The sequence below is a fragment of the Symphodus melops genome (assembly GCF_947650265.1).
Source record: "Symphodus melops genome assembly, chromosome: 2".
Taxonomy (NCBI): Eukaryota; Metazoa; Chordata; class Actinopteri; order Labriformes; family Labridae; genus Symphodus; species Symphodus melops.
Window position 1 is genome coordinate 31278363 of NC_136692.1, and position 12882 is coordinate 31291244.

Genomic DNA, 12882 nt, shown 5'->3' on the forward strand with positions numbered 1-12882 from the left:
TGTTCGAGTCCGAGATCGACCCCGTCATGCAGGGCCTGGGCTACTGCTGCGGGAGGAAGGTGAGGGGGGGCGTTTGGGGGGGGGGGGGGGGGGGATAAAGAGGGGGGTGAGATGTCTGACTGTCTCGTGTGGTTGTGTCTGCAGTACGAGTTCTCCCCACAAACACTCTGCTGTTACGGAAAGCAGCTCTGCACCATCCCCACCGGAGGAACCTACTACAGCTACCAGAACAGGTAAGAGTGTGTGTGTGTGTGTGTGTGTGTGTGTACCTGTCTCAGCACGCTTCAACCCCAAAGGCCAAAACAGCCTTCAAAGCCCCGCCTACCTTCTCTGGTCCAATCAGATCCAGAGCATTCAGGATCTGAAGTTAGAAGGAGGACATACTGGCTGCTGCTTTGTTGTCAGAGGGTGCATCCCATGTCCCTTATTTACACCGAGTGTCCTCCGAGTTGTCTCCTCCCCCTGCGTCTAAGCCCCGCCCACCAGAGATGCACGGAGGAAACGAAGCCGAGGAGAGAGGACATCAGCTTTAAGACACAAAACAAACACCTGAAGAACAACCTGCAGTCTGTTTCAAACCTAAAGGACAGTTTCTACTGACTCAAAGATTTCATTTTGAATTGTCTATAATTATTGATTATTATTAATCAGTTTGGACTGAGCCTGTATTTAGACAACCAACTCTGTATTTTATAAACACAGATATTTATGTGTCAGGATACTGAAAATGATTGATTAGAATCTAAATGATGAAACGTTCAGAATATAAAACGGACTCCTCTTCATCAGACTCTTTTTAATGGCAGCTCATCACAGAGCGACTCTTTACAAACTCACTGATGTTCATCATCTGTTTAAATGTCCCACGCTCCGTTTAGCCTCTTTTTAATCTCCCTCTTTTCTCCCCTATTAAACTGAAGTCTGATCCTGTGCAGCGTCCAATCAGTGAGTGATATACGAGAAGGGGGCGTGTCTGTCAGTGAAAAGACTTCTGTGAAGTCAGCTCTCGTGTCTCCTCGGTCATCGCTCCTCGGATCAGCCTCCTCTCTCCTCGATCCTCTCTCCTCCGTTCGCTATTAGAGCTTTGATCCTCAACATGGCGGCTCTGGAACTACTTCCTGTTCAGCCGAGGACCGAGGACCGAGGAGACTGCAAATAAGGGACTTGGGATGTACCCATAGAAGCTTCAACACAGCATGTTTCCTTCATGATCACACAGGAAGAGAGCAGCTCTCTGATTGGCTGATTGATCACAGAGGAAGAGAGCAGCTCTCTGATTGGCTGATTGATCACAGAGGAGGAGAGCAGCTCTCTGATTGGCTGATTGATCACAGAGGAAGAGAGCAGCTCTCTGATTGGCTGATTGATCACAGAGGAGGAGAGCAGCTCACTGATTGGCTGATTGATCACAGAGGAAGAGAGCAGCTCTCTGATTGGCTGACAGATCACACAGGAAGAGAGCGGCTCTCTGATTGGCTGATTGATCACAGAGGAAGAGAGCAGCTCTCTGATTGGCTGACTGATCACACAGGAAGAGAGCAGCTCACTGATTGGCTGACTGATCACAGAGGAAGAGAGCAGCTCTCTGATTGGCCCGTTATTAAACGCAGCTCTCTGATTGGCCCTTTAATAAACACAGCTCTCTGATTGGTCCTTTAAAGTCTACTTGTTTATAGAGATGTTCGTGGGCTCCAGTGATGGGGAACCATAGCTGCAAACAGCATGGCTGCTAACACCTCGCCCCCTGCGCCCCCTGCTGCACTAATGGTGTAACTGCAGCAGGTAAACTGGGCAGTGAGAGAGCGCAGCAGCAGAGCCTGACAAACGGCGTGCGGTTCCTGCGGCGCCGACCCTTCACTCTCTGGATGGGAGGGGCTGTCTGAAGGCTGACTCAAAGAGCAGCAGGTCACTGACCGTCTCTATCCTGATCAGCCAGGTCGATGAGTCATGCAGCGTGCTACCAGACAGACGGACTCGTGGTCGAGGGGGGAGGAGTCTGTGTTCGCCCAGCAGAGAACATGACGGCTGCTTTACTGAGTCTTATTTCAGTCCTGTTATTCAGACGGAACACGCCGGAGTTTCTCCTGTCAGCGTGTCCCCGTGTTCGACCACGCCTCCTCAGAGCGTGCTGACCACGCCTCCTCAGAGCGTGCTGAGTCATGGCGTGCATTGTCCCGGGTTGGTGTGCACTCACACTGCTCCAGGCCTCATTTGAGCCTGATGTCATCACGCCATAACACAGCTGAGCCTTCGCCGCCGCTGGAGTTCACGCCACGTGCGAGTGCTGACTGTTGTGTTTTTTTTTCAGGTATCATTTCTGCGAGAAGTGCTTCAACGAGATCCAGGGCGAGAAGGTGACGCTCGGAGACGATCCCGCACAGCCGCAGACGTAAGTGAACCACGCCCCTCCCCCTCCACGCCATTTCACAAACGAGCCGGTTAAAGACGTTAGAAGAGAAATCCCGTTAAAGCGAGCCGTCGACCTTTGACCTCTGACACGTGTGTTGTTGGAGCGAGCCTGGCGGCGTGGCGTTGACTCTGTGCTCTTCTCTCAGGATGATCTCTAAAGACCAGTTTGAACGGAAGAAGAACGACGTCCTGGACCCGGAACCGTAAGTTCTCTTCTTCTTCTGTGGTGTCGCGAGTGTTTAATGACCATCGACTCGAGGAACACGCTTCACCTGCCGGCAGGCGAGCAGCACGCCACCAGCAGGATAGAGCAGTGTCAGTGAACGCACCACGTGGACGTGTTTCCCAGCACGGAGGCGCCGCACTGAATTCTGAGTGGTCGGGTGGCGTGCAGCTCTGAGCGTGTGTGTGAGGCCGCCAGCCTGCGAGAGGAAACTGATCGGGACTCTCGCTTCTCCTCCTGTTTTATATTTTGTCTGTAATCTTCATATTTTGAACATGTTTTTAAACGCTGTGACGCGACCTTAGCGTTAGCTTAAAGCCAGGGGTTAAACGTGTGGTTAACTCCGCCTCCTGCGCCCTCTCAGGTTCGTTGAATGTAAAGATTGCGGGCGGAAGATGCATCAGATCTGCGTCCTGCACTACGACGTCATCTGGCCGTCTGGGTGAGTTGGCCGTGTGGACGTGACCACGAGCTGTGATGTGGTCACGTGACCACGAGCTGTGATGTGGTCACGTGACCACGAGCTGTGATGTGGTCACGTGACGCTAACGCTGCTCTCTCCTCAGGTTCATCTGTGATAACTGTCTGAAGAAGAGCGGAAAAACACGCAAGGACAACAAGTTCTCTGCTAAACGTGAGTCTGACCTCCACACCGGCCAATCACACGCCCTCGCCATCACTTACTGTTACTGACCTGGACTTCCTCAGACCTGAACTCTCTCAGACCTGGACTCTCTCAGACCTGTTCTCTCTGTCTCTCTCTCAGACCTGGACACTCTCAGACCTGGACTCTCTCTCAGACCTGGACTTTCTCTCAGACCTGGACACTCTCTCAGACCTGGTCTCTGTCTCAGACCTGGACTCTCTCTCAGACCTGGTCTCTGTCTCAGACCTGGACTCTCTCTCAGACCTGCTCTCTCTGTCTCTCTCTCAGACCTGGACTTTCTCTCAGACCTGGACTCTCTCTCAGACCTGGTCTCTCTCTTAGACCTGGTCTCTGTCTCAGACCTGGACTCTCTCTCAGACCTGCTCTCTCTGTCTCTCTCTCAGACCTGGACTTTCTCTCAGACCTGGACTCTCTCTCAGACCTGGTCTCTCTCTTAGACCTGGTCTCTGTCTCAGACCTGGACTCTCTCTCAGACCTGCTCTCTCTGTCTCTCTCTCAGACCTGGACTCTCTCTCAGACCTGGTCTCTCTCTCAGACCTGGTCTCTCTCTTAGACCTGGACTCTCTTAGACCTGGTCTCTCTCTCAGACCTGGTCTCTCTCTTAGACCTGGACTCTCTCAGACCTGGTCTCTCTCTTAGACCTGGTCTCTGTCTCAGACCTGGACTCTCTCTCAGACCTGCTCTCTCTGTCTCTCTCTCAGACCTGGACTCTCTCTCAGACCTGGTCTCTCTCTCAGACCTGCTCTCTCTCTCAGACCTGGTCTCTCTCTCAGACCTGGACACTCTCTCAGACCTGGACACTCTCAGACCTGGACACTCTCTCAGACCTGGTCTCTGTCTCAGACCTGGACTCTCTCTCAGACCTGGTCTCTCTCTCAGACCTGGACTCTCTCTCAGACCCGGACTCTCTCTCAGACCCGGACTCTCTCTCAGACCTGGTCTCTCTCTCAGACCTGGACTCTCTCTCAGACCCGGTCTCTCTGTCTCTCTCTCAGACCTGGTCTCTCTCTCAGACCTGGTCTCTCTCTCAGACCCGGTCTCTCTCTCAGACCTGGACTGTCTCTCAGACCTGGACTCTCTCTCAGACCCGGTCTCTCTCTCAGACCCGGTCTCTCTCTCAGACCCGGCCTCTCTCTCTCAGACCCGGTCTCTCTCTCAGACCTGGTCTCCTGTGTCGTTGTTGGTGACGGCAGGTTGTGAAGTGTTCCTGGTCTTGTCTGCAGGTCTTCAGTCCACACGGTTGGGGATGTACATCGAGGACCGTGTGAATAAATACTTGAAGAGACAGAACCACCCGGAGGCGGGAGAGGTGTTTGTGCGAGTGGTGGCGAGCTCGGACAAAACGGTGGAAGTCAAACAAGGAATGAAAACGAGGTAATACATCACGGGCAGGGCTTCAGAAGGTCATATGGGCGGGGCTTCAGAGGGTCATATGGGCGGGGCTTCAGAGGGTCATACCTGCAGACAGCTCTTCTAACCTTCGCTCTCTCACGTCAGGTTTGTGGACACGGGGGAAATGCCCGAGACCTTTCCTTACAGAACCAAAGCACTTTTCGCCTTTGAGGAGATAGACGGCGTGGACGTGTGCTTCTTCGGCATGCACGTGCAGGAGTACGGCTCCGAGTGTCCGTTCCCCAACACTAGGTGTGTACAGGAGGTTAATGTAGGCGGGGCTAGAAGAGTCACACTTCAGGTGCTGGTCTGGGTCGAGTAACCACGCCCCCTCTCTCTCTCTCTCTCTACAGACGGGTCTACATATCGTACCTCGACAGTATTCACTTCTTCAGGCCACGCCTTCTAAGAACCGCTGTGTACCACGAGATCCTCATCGGCTATCTGGAATACGTGAAGAAGCTGGGGTACGTGTCTCCTTCAGAGATGCATCCTGGGGGACAGTCTGGACAATTCTAAACGTTTGGACCTGCTGCTCTTTTTTAGGTATTCCCAAGGTCACATCTGGGCGTGTCCTCCCAGTGAAGGAGACGACTACATCTTCCACTGCCATCCCCCCGACCAGAAGATCCCCAAGCCCAAGAGGCTGCAGGAGTGGTACAAGAAGATGCTGGACAAGGCGTACGCCGAGAGGATCCTGCACGACTACAAGGTGACGAGCTGGACTCTCAACGTCTGTGATCATTTCTGTCGCCTTCAGTGAAGTCTACTCGCTGTGTTTCACATGACGCGTGTCAGACAGAGCGCGTCTGATACAGAGGGTTACACTGTGACTCAAGAAAGGAGGTGGAGCTTACCAAACCAGCTGACACTCGAATCAGCCACGCCCCCCACCTGTCACTTGAATCAGCCACGCCCCCCACCTGTCACTCTAATCAGCCACGCCCCCCACCTGTCACTCTAATCAGCCACGCCCCCCACCTGACACTCTAATCAGCCACGCCCCCCACCTGACATTTGAATCAGCCACGCCCCCCCACCTGTCACTTGAATCAGCCACGCCCCCCACCTGACACTTGAATCAGCCACGCCCCCCACCTGACACTTGAATCAGCCACGCCCCCCACCTGACACTTGAATCAGCCACACCCCCCCACCTGTCACTTGAATCAGCCACGCCCCCCACCTGACACTTGAATCAGCCACGCCCCCCACCTGACACTTGAATCAGCCACGCCCCCCACCTGTCACTCGAATCAGCCTCCAAAGCTATAAATAAACTACCTTTAATACAGATACCTTTATCAGTAAAGGAGGACGAGGAGTAACTAGACATCTGGCACACAGAACAAGAGAGAGCAGGAGAGGGAGAGGCAGGGAGAGAAGCCATAGTAGGAGAAGCTAACTGCTAAGTTAGCCTGAGAGTACGTAGTTTAACGCAAACAAAAGATCTATAGATAGCTCGCAGGGGTGCTTGGTGATTATTTCGATTACTCAGAGTGTGCAGTGAATGGAGACAAAATGTAAGAAAATACACAGGATAAACAATCTAGCTTTAGCTACCGATCGGTAGTAGCGATAGAGCGAGACACAACAGGAAGTGATGCAATACGCTCACCGTAGTACGTCAGGACGTCGCCACGCCCCCCACCTGTCACTCTAATCAGCCACGCCCCCCACCTGACACTCTAATCAGCCACGCCCCCCACCTGACACTCGAATCAGCCACGCCCCCCACCTGTCACTTGAATCAGCCACGCCCCCCCACCTGTCACTCGAATCAGCCACGCCCCCCCACCTGTCACTCTAATCAGCCACGCCCCCCACCTGTCACTTGAATCAGCCACGCCCCCCCACCTGTCACTTGAATAAGCCACGCCCCCCACCTGTCACTCGAATCAGCCACACCCCCCACCTGTCACTTGAATCAGCCACGCCCCCCACCTGTCACTTGAATCAGCCACGCCCCCCACCTGTCACTTGAATCAGCCACGCCCCCACCTGTCACTTGAATCAGCCACGCCCCCCACCTGTCACTTGAATCAGCCACGCCCCCCACCTGTCACTTGAATCAGCCACGCCCCCCACCTGTCACTTGAATCAGCCACGCCCCCACCTGTCACTTGAATCAGCCACGCCCCCCACCTGTCACTTGAATCAGCCACGCCCCCCACCTGTCACTTGAATCAGCCACGCCCCCCACCTGACACTCGAATCAGCCACGCCCCCCACCTGTCACTTGAATCAACTACGCCCCCCCACCTGTCACTCTAATCAGCCACGCCCCCACCTGTCACTTGAATAAGCCACGCCCCCCACCTGTCACTCTAATCAGCCACCCCCCCACCTGTCACTTGAATCGGCCACGCCCCCACCTGTCACTTGAATCAGCCACGCCCCCACCTGTCACTTGAATCAGCCACGCCCCCCACCTGTCACTTGAATCAGCCACGCCCCCCACCTGTCACTTGAATCAGCCACGCCCCCACCTGTCACTTGAATCAGCCACGCCCCCACCTGTCACTTGAATCAGCCACGCCCCCCACCTGTCACTTGAATCAGCCACGCCCCCCACCTGTCACTTGAATCAGCCACGCCCCCACCTGTCACTTGAATCAGCCACGCCCCCCACCTGTCACTTGAATCAGCCACGCCCCCCACCTGTCACTTGAATCAGCCACGCCCCCACCTGTCACTTGAATCAGCCACGCCCCCCACCTGTCACTTGAATCAGCCACGCCCCCCACCTGTCACTTGAATCGGCGTTCTCTAACAGCTGACCCGTCTCTCTCCTGTCGTCTTTAGGATATCTTCAAGCAGGCGACAGAAGACCGTCTGACCAGCGCTAACGAGCTGCCGTACTTCGAAGGTGATTTCTGGCCGAACGTTTTGGAGGAGAGCATCAAGGAGCTGGAGCAGGAGGAGGAGGAGAGGAAGAAGGAGGAGAACACGGCGGCCTCTGAACCTCCTGAGGTGAGTTTACTGGACCTGGTTCCTTTAGAGCAGCGGTCCTCAACCTTCTTCCACCACGGAGCGGTTCAATGTCAGACAGTATTTTCACAGACCGGCGGAAAAACACAATAAAATGATCCGATCAACACAATAAAATGATCCGATCAACACAATAAAATGATCCGATCAACACAATAAAATGATCCGATCAACACAATAAAATGATCCGATCAACACAATAAAATGATCCGATCAACACAATAAAATGTGTTATTTAATGATAAACGTGAATCCGCTGTGTGATCACATGGAACTTTATTAACAGCGTTTCATGAGATGAGCCAACAACATCAGTGACATCCTCTCTGTCCCCACGCTCTCAGGTCACCATGGTAACGCTTCAACACGCCTTCACAATAAGATACTCCACAAACAAATCCAAAATAAAATAAAGTCCATGAAAATATATAAGTCACCATAACCGTGAATCAATGAGAGGCCTGAGCTTGTTTCTCCCATCTCGGGCGAATGGGAGACAGTGAAACCTGAAGTTGCTGTGACTGCAGCTTCGCACAGATGTGATGTTTTCAATGCTGTTGTGGAACCTCCGGGTATTCTGCCATGACCTTTATCCACAACACAAGCTGACGTCTCGAACAGTTTTAAAGCTGCCGTCATTTGTGATCTCCAGCAGCTGATCTTCGGTCCATATTTCATGTCGGACTCCTGATGTTGTTAAATGAAGGTTTCTGTCTCCTCGAGGGCGTGTGATTGGCCGGTGTGGAGGTCTTTCAGAGACGTCTGTTTGTTATTCATTTTGCGAGCTTGTGGGTTTAAACTTGCATCACGTGACGAGACGAGCAGCTTGACATCATATAGGCCGATGTAACCGAGAGAATCCGGTGGTTTTTCAAAATAAAACAGCGTTCAGACTCGGATTACAAATAAAACGGAAATAATGTAAGTTATTTTTTTCTGTGCGGCCCGGTAGCAAATGACTCACGGACCGGTACCGGTCCGCGGCCCGGGGGTTGGGGACCGCCGCTTTAGAGGACTGAAGATGACCTCACGCCGACCTTAATACACTCGTCTTTGTTTGTCCCTTCCAGGGCACGCCAAGTGACAGCAAGAACGCCAAGAAGAAGAACAACAAGAAGACCAACAAAAACAAGAGCAGTGTGAGCCGAGCCAATAAGAAGAAGCCTGGGATGCCGAATGTAGCCAATGATCTGTCCCAGAAACTGTACGCCACTCTGGAGAAGCACAAAGAGGTCCGTTAGCTTCTCTCAGCAGGATCCTGCAAATGTTTCATGAATGTTTCTCATGATGCCGTTTCCTCTCTGCTGAAGGTTTTCTTTGTGATCCACCTCCACTCTGTTCCCATGGCGAACACCTTGCCCCCCATCGCCGACCCCGACCCCTTGCTCTCTTGTGACCTGATGGACGGCCGTGACGCCTTCCTGACGCTAGCCAGGGACAAGCACTGGGAGTTCAGCTCCCTCAGGAGGTGCAAGTGGAGCTCCATGTGCATGCTGGTGGAGCTGCACAACCAGGGACAGGACCGCTTCGTCTACACCTGTAATGAATGCAAACACCATGTGGAGACGCGCTGGCACTGCACGGTGTGCGAGGTGAGTGTAACACGCTCCTCTGTGTGGATCAATCACTTCTTTCTTTGACTTGTGTGGCTTCATTCTCTCCGTCTTCCTTTGACTGCAGGACTTCGATCTGTGCATCGGTTGTTACAACACGAAGGGGCACGAGCATCAGATGGTCAAGTGGGGCCTCGGCCTGGACGACGACAACAACAGCCAGAGTGGAGAGGCCTCCAAGAGCCCTCAGGAGAGCCGGCGCTTGAGTATCCAGCGCTGCATCCAGTCGCTGGTGCACGCTTGTCAGTGCCGCAACGCAAACTGCTCTCTGCCGTCCTGCCAGAAGATGAAGCGAGTGGTGCAGCACACCAAGAGCTGCAAGCGCAAAACCAACGGTGGCTGCCCTGTGTGCAAGCAGCTCATCGCTTTATGCTGCTACCACGCCAAGCACTGTCAGGAGAACAAGTGTCCCGTCCCGTTCTGCCTGAACATCAAGCACAAGCTCCGGCAGCAGCAGCTTCAGCACCGCCTCCAGCAGGCCCAGCTGATGAGGAGACGAATGGCCACCATGCAAGGCAGAACTATGCCGCTCCCGTCCCCGCCAGCCTCGGCCGCCCCCAACACTCCCACGTCCCACCCGCAGCCCAACACTCCCCAGACTCCCCAGCAGCCCCTCTCCAACCAGCCCCAGACCCCCAACTCAGCCGGCGTGATGTCCCCTTCTTTCCCCAGCGCACCACGCAACGGCCAAGCTCAAGCTCCGGTGTCTCAGGGCAAGGCGGGGCCCCAGGCCTCCCCTCTGCACCAGCAGCAGTCCCCCCTTCCCCAGCAGGCCCAGCCCCCCCAGCAGCTTCAGCAGCAGCCCCCCCCTGCTGCAGTCAAGATGGCACGGCACATCGAGATGATGGCTCAGGCCCAGCAAAACCAGCAGAGCTACCGGGTCAACATGAACGGCTTGCCCATGAACCCGCAGCAGCCACAGCCGCGCATGACTGGGCCAATGCAGCCGCCCATGCAGATGGTGACGGGTCCCCGGGGACCACAGGTCATGCAACCAGGCATGGCCCCAGGACAGTGGCCTGTGGCTACAGGTCCCATGCAGGCAGCTCAGAACCAACAGCCAGGTCTTGTCCCAGGCCAGACCCCCCAACAGCCCATGGCCATGCAGCGAGCCATGATGGCCCCTGGACCGCAGCCTCAGGCCGGTGCGAGGATGATGATTCCACAGCAGCCAGGTGCTCGGCCTCAGACGCCCCAGAGACCGGGCGCTATCGCCCCAAACGCCCTGCAGGATCTACTCCGCACCCTCAAGTCCCCCAGCTCACCACAGCAGCAGCAGCAAGTCCTCAACATCCTCAAGTCCAACCCTCAGCTAATGGCTGCTTTCATCAAACAGCGAACAGCCAAGTACCACGCCAACCAGCCCCAGCAGCAGCAAGCTGCTCAGCAACAGCAGCCCGGTATGCCGATGCAGGCCATGGCCATGCCAGGAGGGGCGGTGCAGAGGCCGGGGATGCCCCCTCAGCAGCCCCAGCAGCCTCCTGCGCAGGGCATGGCTGCATTAGGGGCCCAAGGGCAGCTGATGAACCCAGCACACAACACCAACCCTCAGATCCAGGAGCTGTACCGCCGGCAGCTCTTACGGCAGCAGCAGCAACAGCAGCAACAACAACAACAACAACAACAACAACAACAACAACAACAGCAGCAGCAGCAACAACAACAACAGCAGCAGCAACAACAACAACAACAACAGCAGCAGCAGCAGCAGGGAGTGATGCCTCAGGGCCATCCGGGCCAGTTCCCAGCCCAGGCTCAGGGCACAGCAGCTACATACTCCCAGCTCCGCATGCAGCAGCAGATCGCCATGCAGGCGGGCACAGGAACACCTGGGGGTCCCATGGGTCATCTCCCACCCATGGCTCAGATGGCGCAGCCTGGGATGGGCATGGACTCCACCCAGAACTTACTGCATCAGCGGCTGCTTCAGCAGCAGCAGCAGCTTCCCTCGCAGCAGCAGGCCGTCCTCAAGCAGCAGATGGGCTCTCCGGCCCAGCCCGGTCCAATGAGCCCCCAGACCCACCTGCTGGCCGGCCAGCCTCAGGGTGGAGCCCACCTTCCAGGCCAGCCCACACTAGCCAACGCCCTCAACAACCAGGTCCGCTCCCCTGCACCGGTCCAGTCCCCCTGTCCGCCCTCGCAGTCTCAGCAGCGGCCACATTCCAGCCCCTCGCCGCAGGTCCAGAGCCAACCGCAGCCTTCACCACAGCACCCTCATCCACCACACTCGGCTTCCCCGCATCCAGGACTTGGGGGTCCGCTCTCGGTGACTATGGAGCAGGGACACTTGGGGACACCGGAACAGAGCGCCATGCTACCGCAGCTTAACACGCCCAACAGAGGGGGGCTGAACAGTGACTTGGGGATGGGGGGAGATGCTACAGGGGACACTCTGGAGAAGTTTGTGGAGGGATTGTAGCATTTTTGCTGGGAACTGAAGAACAGGGTCTTGCTCCCGGGGTCTCAGTCCCCCCCCCCCCCCCCCCCATCAGAGGGCTTTGTTTGTTCTTTCTAAGGTTGAAAACGTTCTTTTGTACTGATATGTAAAAAGTTTCAACTCTTGTAAAAAGAAAAAAGAAAATTTGGTTGCAGATACAGAGAAGTGCTTTTGGGGGGATCGTCGTCATGGTAACCTGACCCAGCGGATGGGTGTTTTTCTGTTTGAGGGATTGAAAAGTTTCTTCTTCAATGAAATTAAAATCACAAAGAATATATTTTTTGTTTGAGACCAAATGTGTTCGATACTCAGATTATTTTTGGTTTGTTTTTTTTGGTATGGTGTCACGCCTCTCCTTTCTTTTCTTCTTCTTTTTTTAAAGAAAATGTAAAATTGCATTATATTATTCATATCTTTTTATTTTGTACCTTTTGGAAAACAAACTTCAGAAAACATATTTGTGTTGTAAAATAATTTGTCTGGGAAGAAGTGCGCCCAGTTCTCTTGTCACGCTGTCATTGCTGGCTGATGTAATCTAGTGTTGTACCATTACTCCGAGACGTGGCGTTCAGGGACAACCCCCCCCCCCCCCCCCCCCCCATTGTGTATGAAGAGCACTCAAGTTGTATTAAATAGGAAGTGGACTGCGGGCATGTATGCAGGCGCACATGAAGGCACAACGCCACAGTCACTAAAGTTACTACACACACGTCGAGGACTGCAGCTACGTGACCTTAAATCAACAACCAATCAAACATCGTCTCGCTGGTGAAGAAGACATTTAAAAAAATACAAAAATAATTTGTCATACTTTTTTTGTCATACAGATGTTGTAAAGTGTAAAGAGAGCGTGAGAAAGAGCGCAGCCCCCCGAGGTGGAGCGATCGCCCGCCAACCCTGGAAGTTTTACACTAAGCCGAGTGCGATCGCCGGATGAGGGGCGCGTGTGAGGAGAACTCCACCCCCCCTCGTTCCTCTCTCACAAAACTTGAATTTGGGGGTTTCAACTTTTTCTCCTATTGTACATCAAGTAATGAAGCAGAATCTAAATATACGGCAGAGAGAATGAATCACTGTATAAACTGGTAACAGACTCATTTCTTACTTGTATACCATATTGTTAAATAAACTGTGTGCAGCAGAAGATCTG

General features: G+C 54.1%; 1 protein-coding gene across 1 annotated transcript in view; it reads left to right on the top strand.

Annotated features, from left to right (window-relative positions):
* LOC306820586 (histone lysine acetyltransferase CREBBP-like) overlaps window positions 1-12876 on the top strand; it is a 27508-nt gene extending 14632 nt beyond the window's left edge. The window contains 14 exon segments of the mRNA XM_079338464.1: window positions 1-59; window positions 145-233; window positions 2309-2389; window positions 2556-2612; window positions 2997-3074; window positions 3199-3266; window positions 4523-4673; window positions 4797-4943; window positions 5045-5158; window positions 5238-5403; window positions 7497-7664; window positions 8753-8914; window positions 8993-9274; window positions 9363-12876. The exon segment at window positions 1-59 is cut by the window's left edge and continues 181 nt beyond it. Coding sequence (XP_079194590.1) covers window positions 1-59; window positions 145-233; window positions 2309-2389; window positions 2556-2612; window positions 2997-3074; window positions 3199-3266; window positions 4523-4673; window positions 4797-4943; window positions 5045-5158; window positions 5238-5403; window positions 7497-7664; window positions 8753-8914; window positions 8993-9274; window positions 9363-11714 — 3974 coding nt within the window. The 3' untranslated portion in view covers window positions 11715-12876.
* The last annotated feature ends 6 nt before the right edge of the window (window positions 12877-12882 follow it).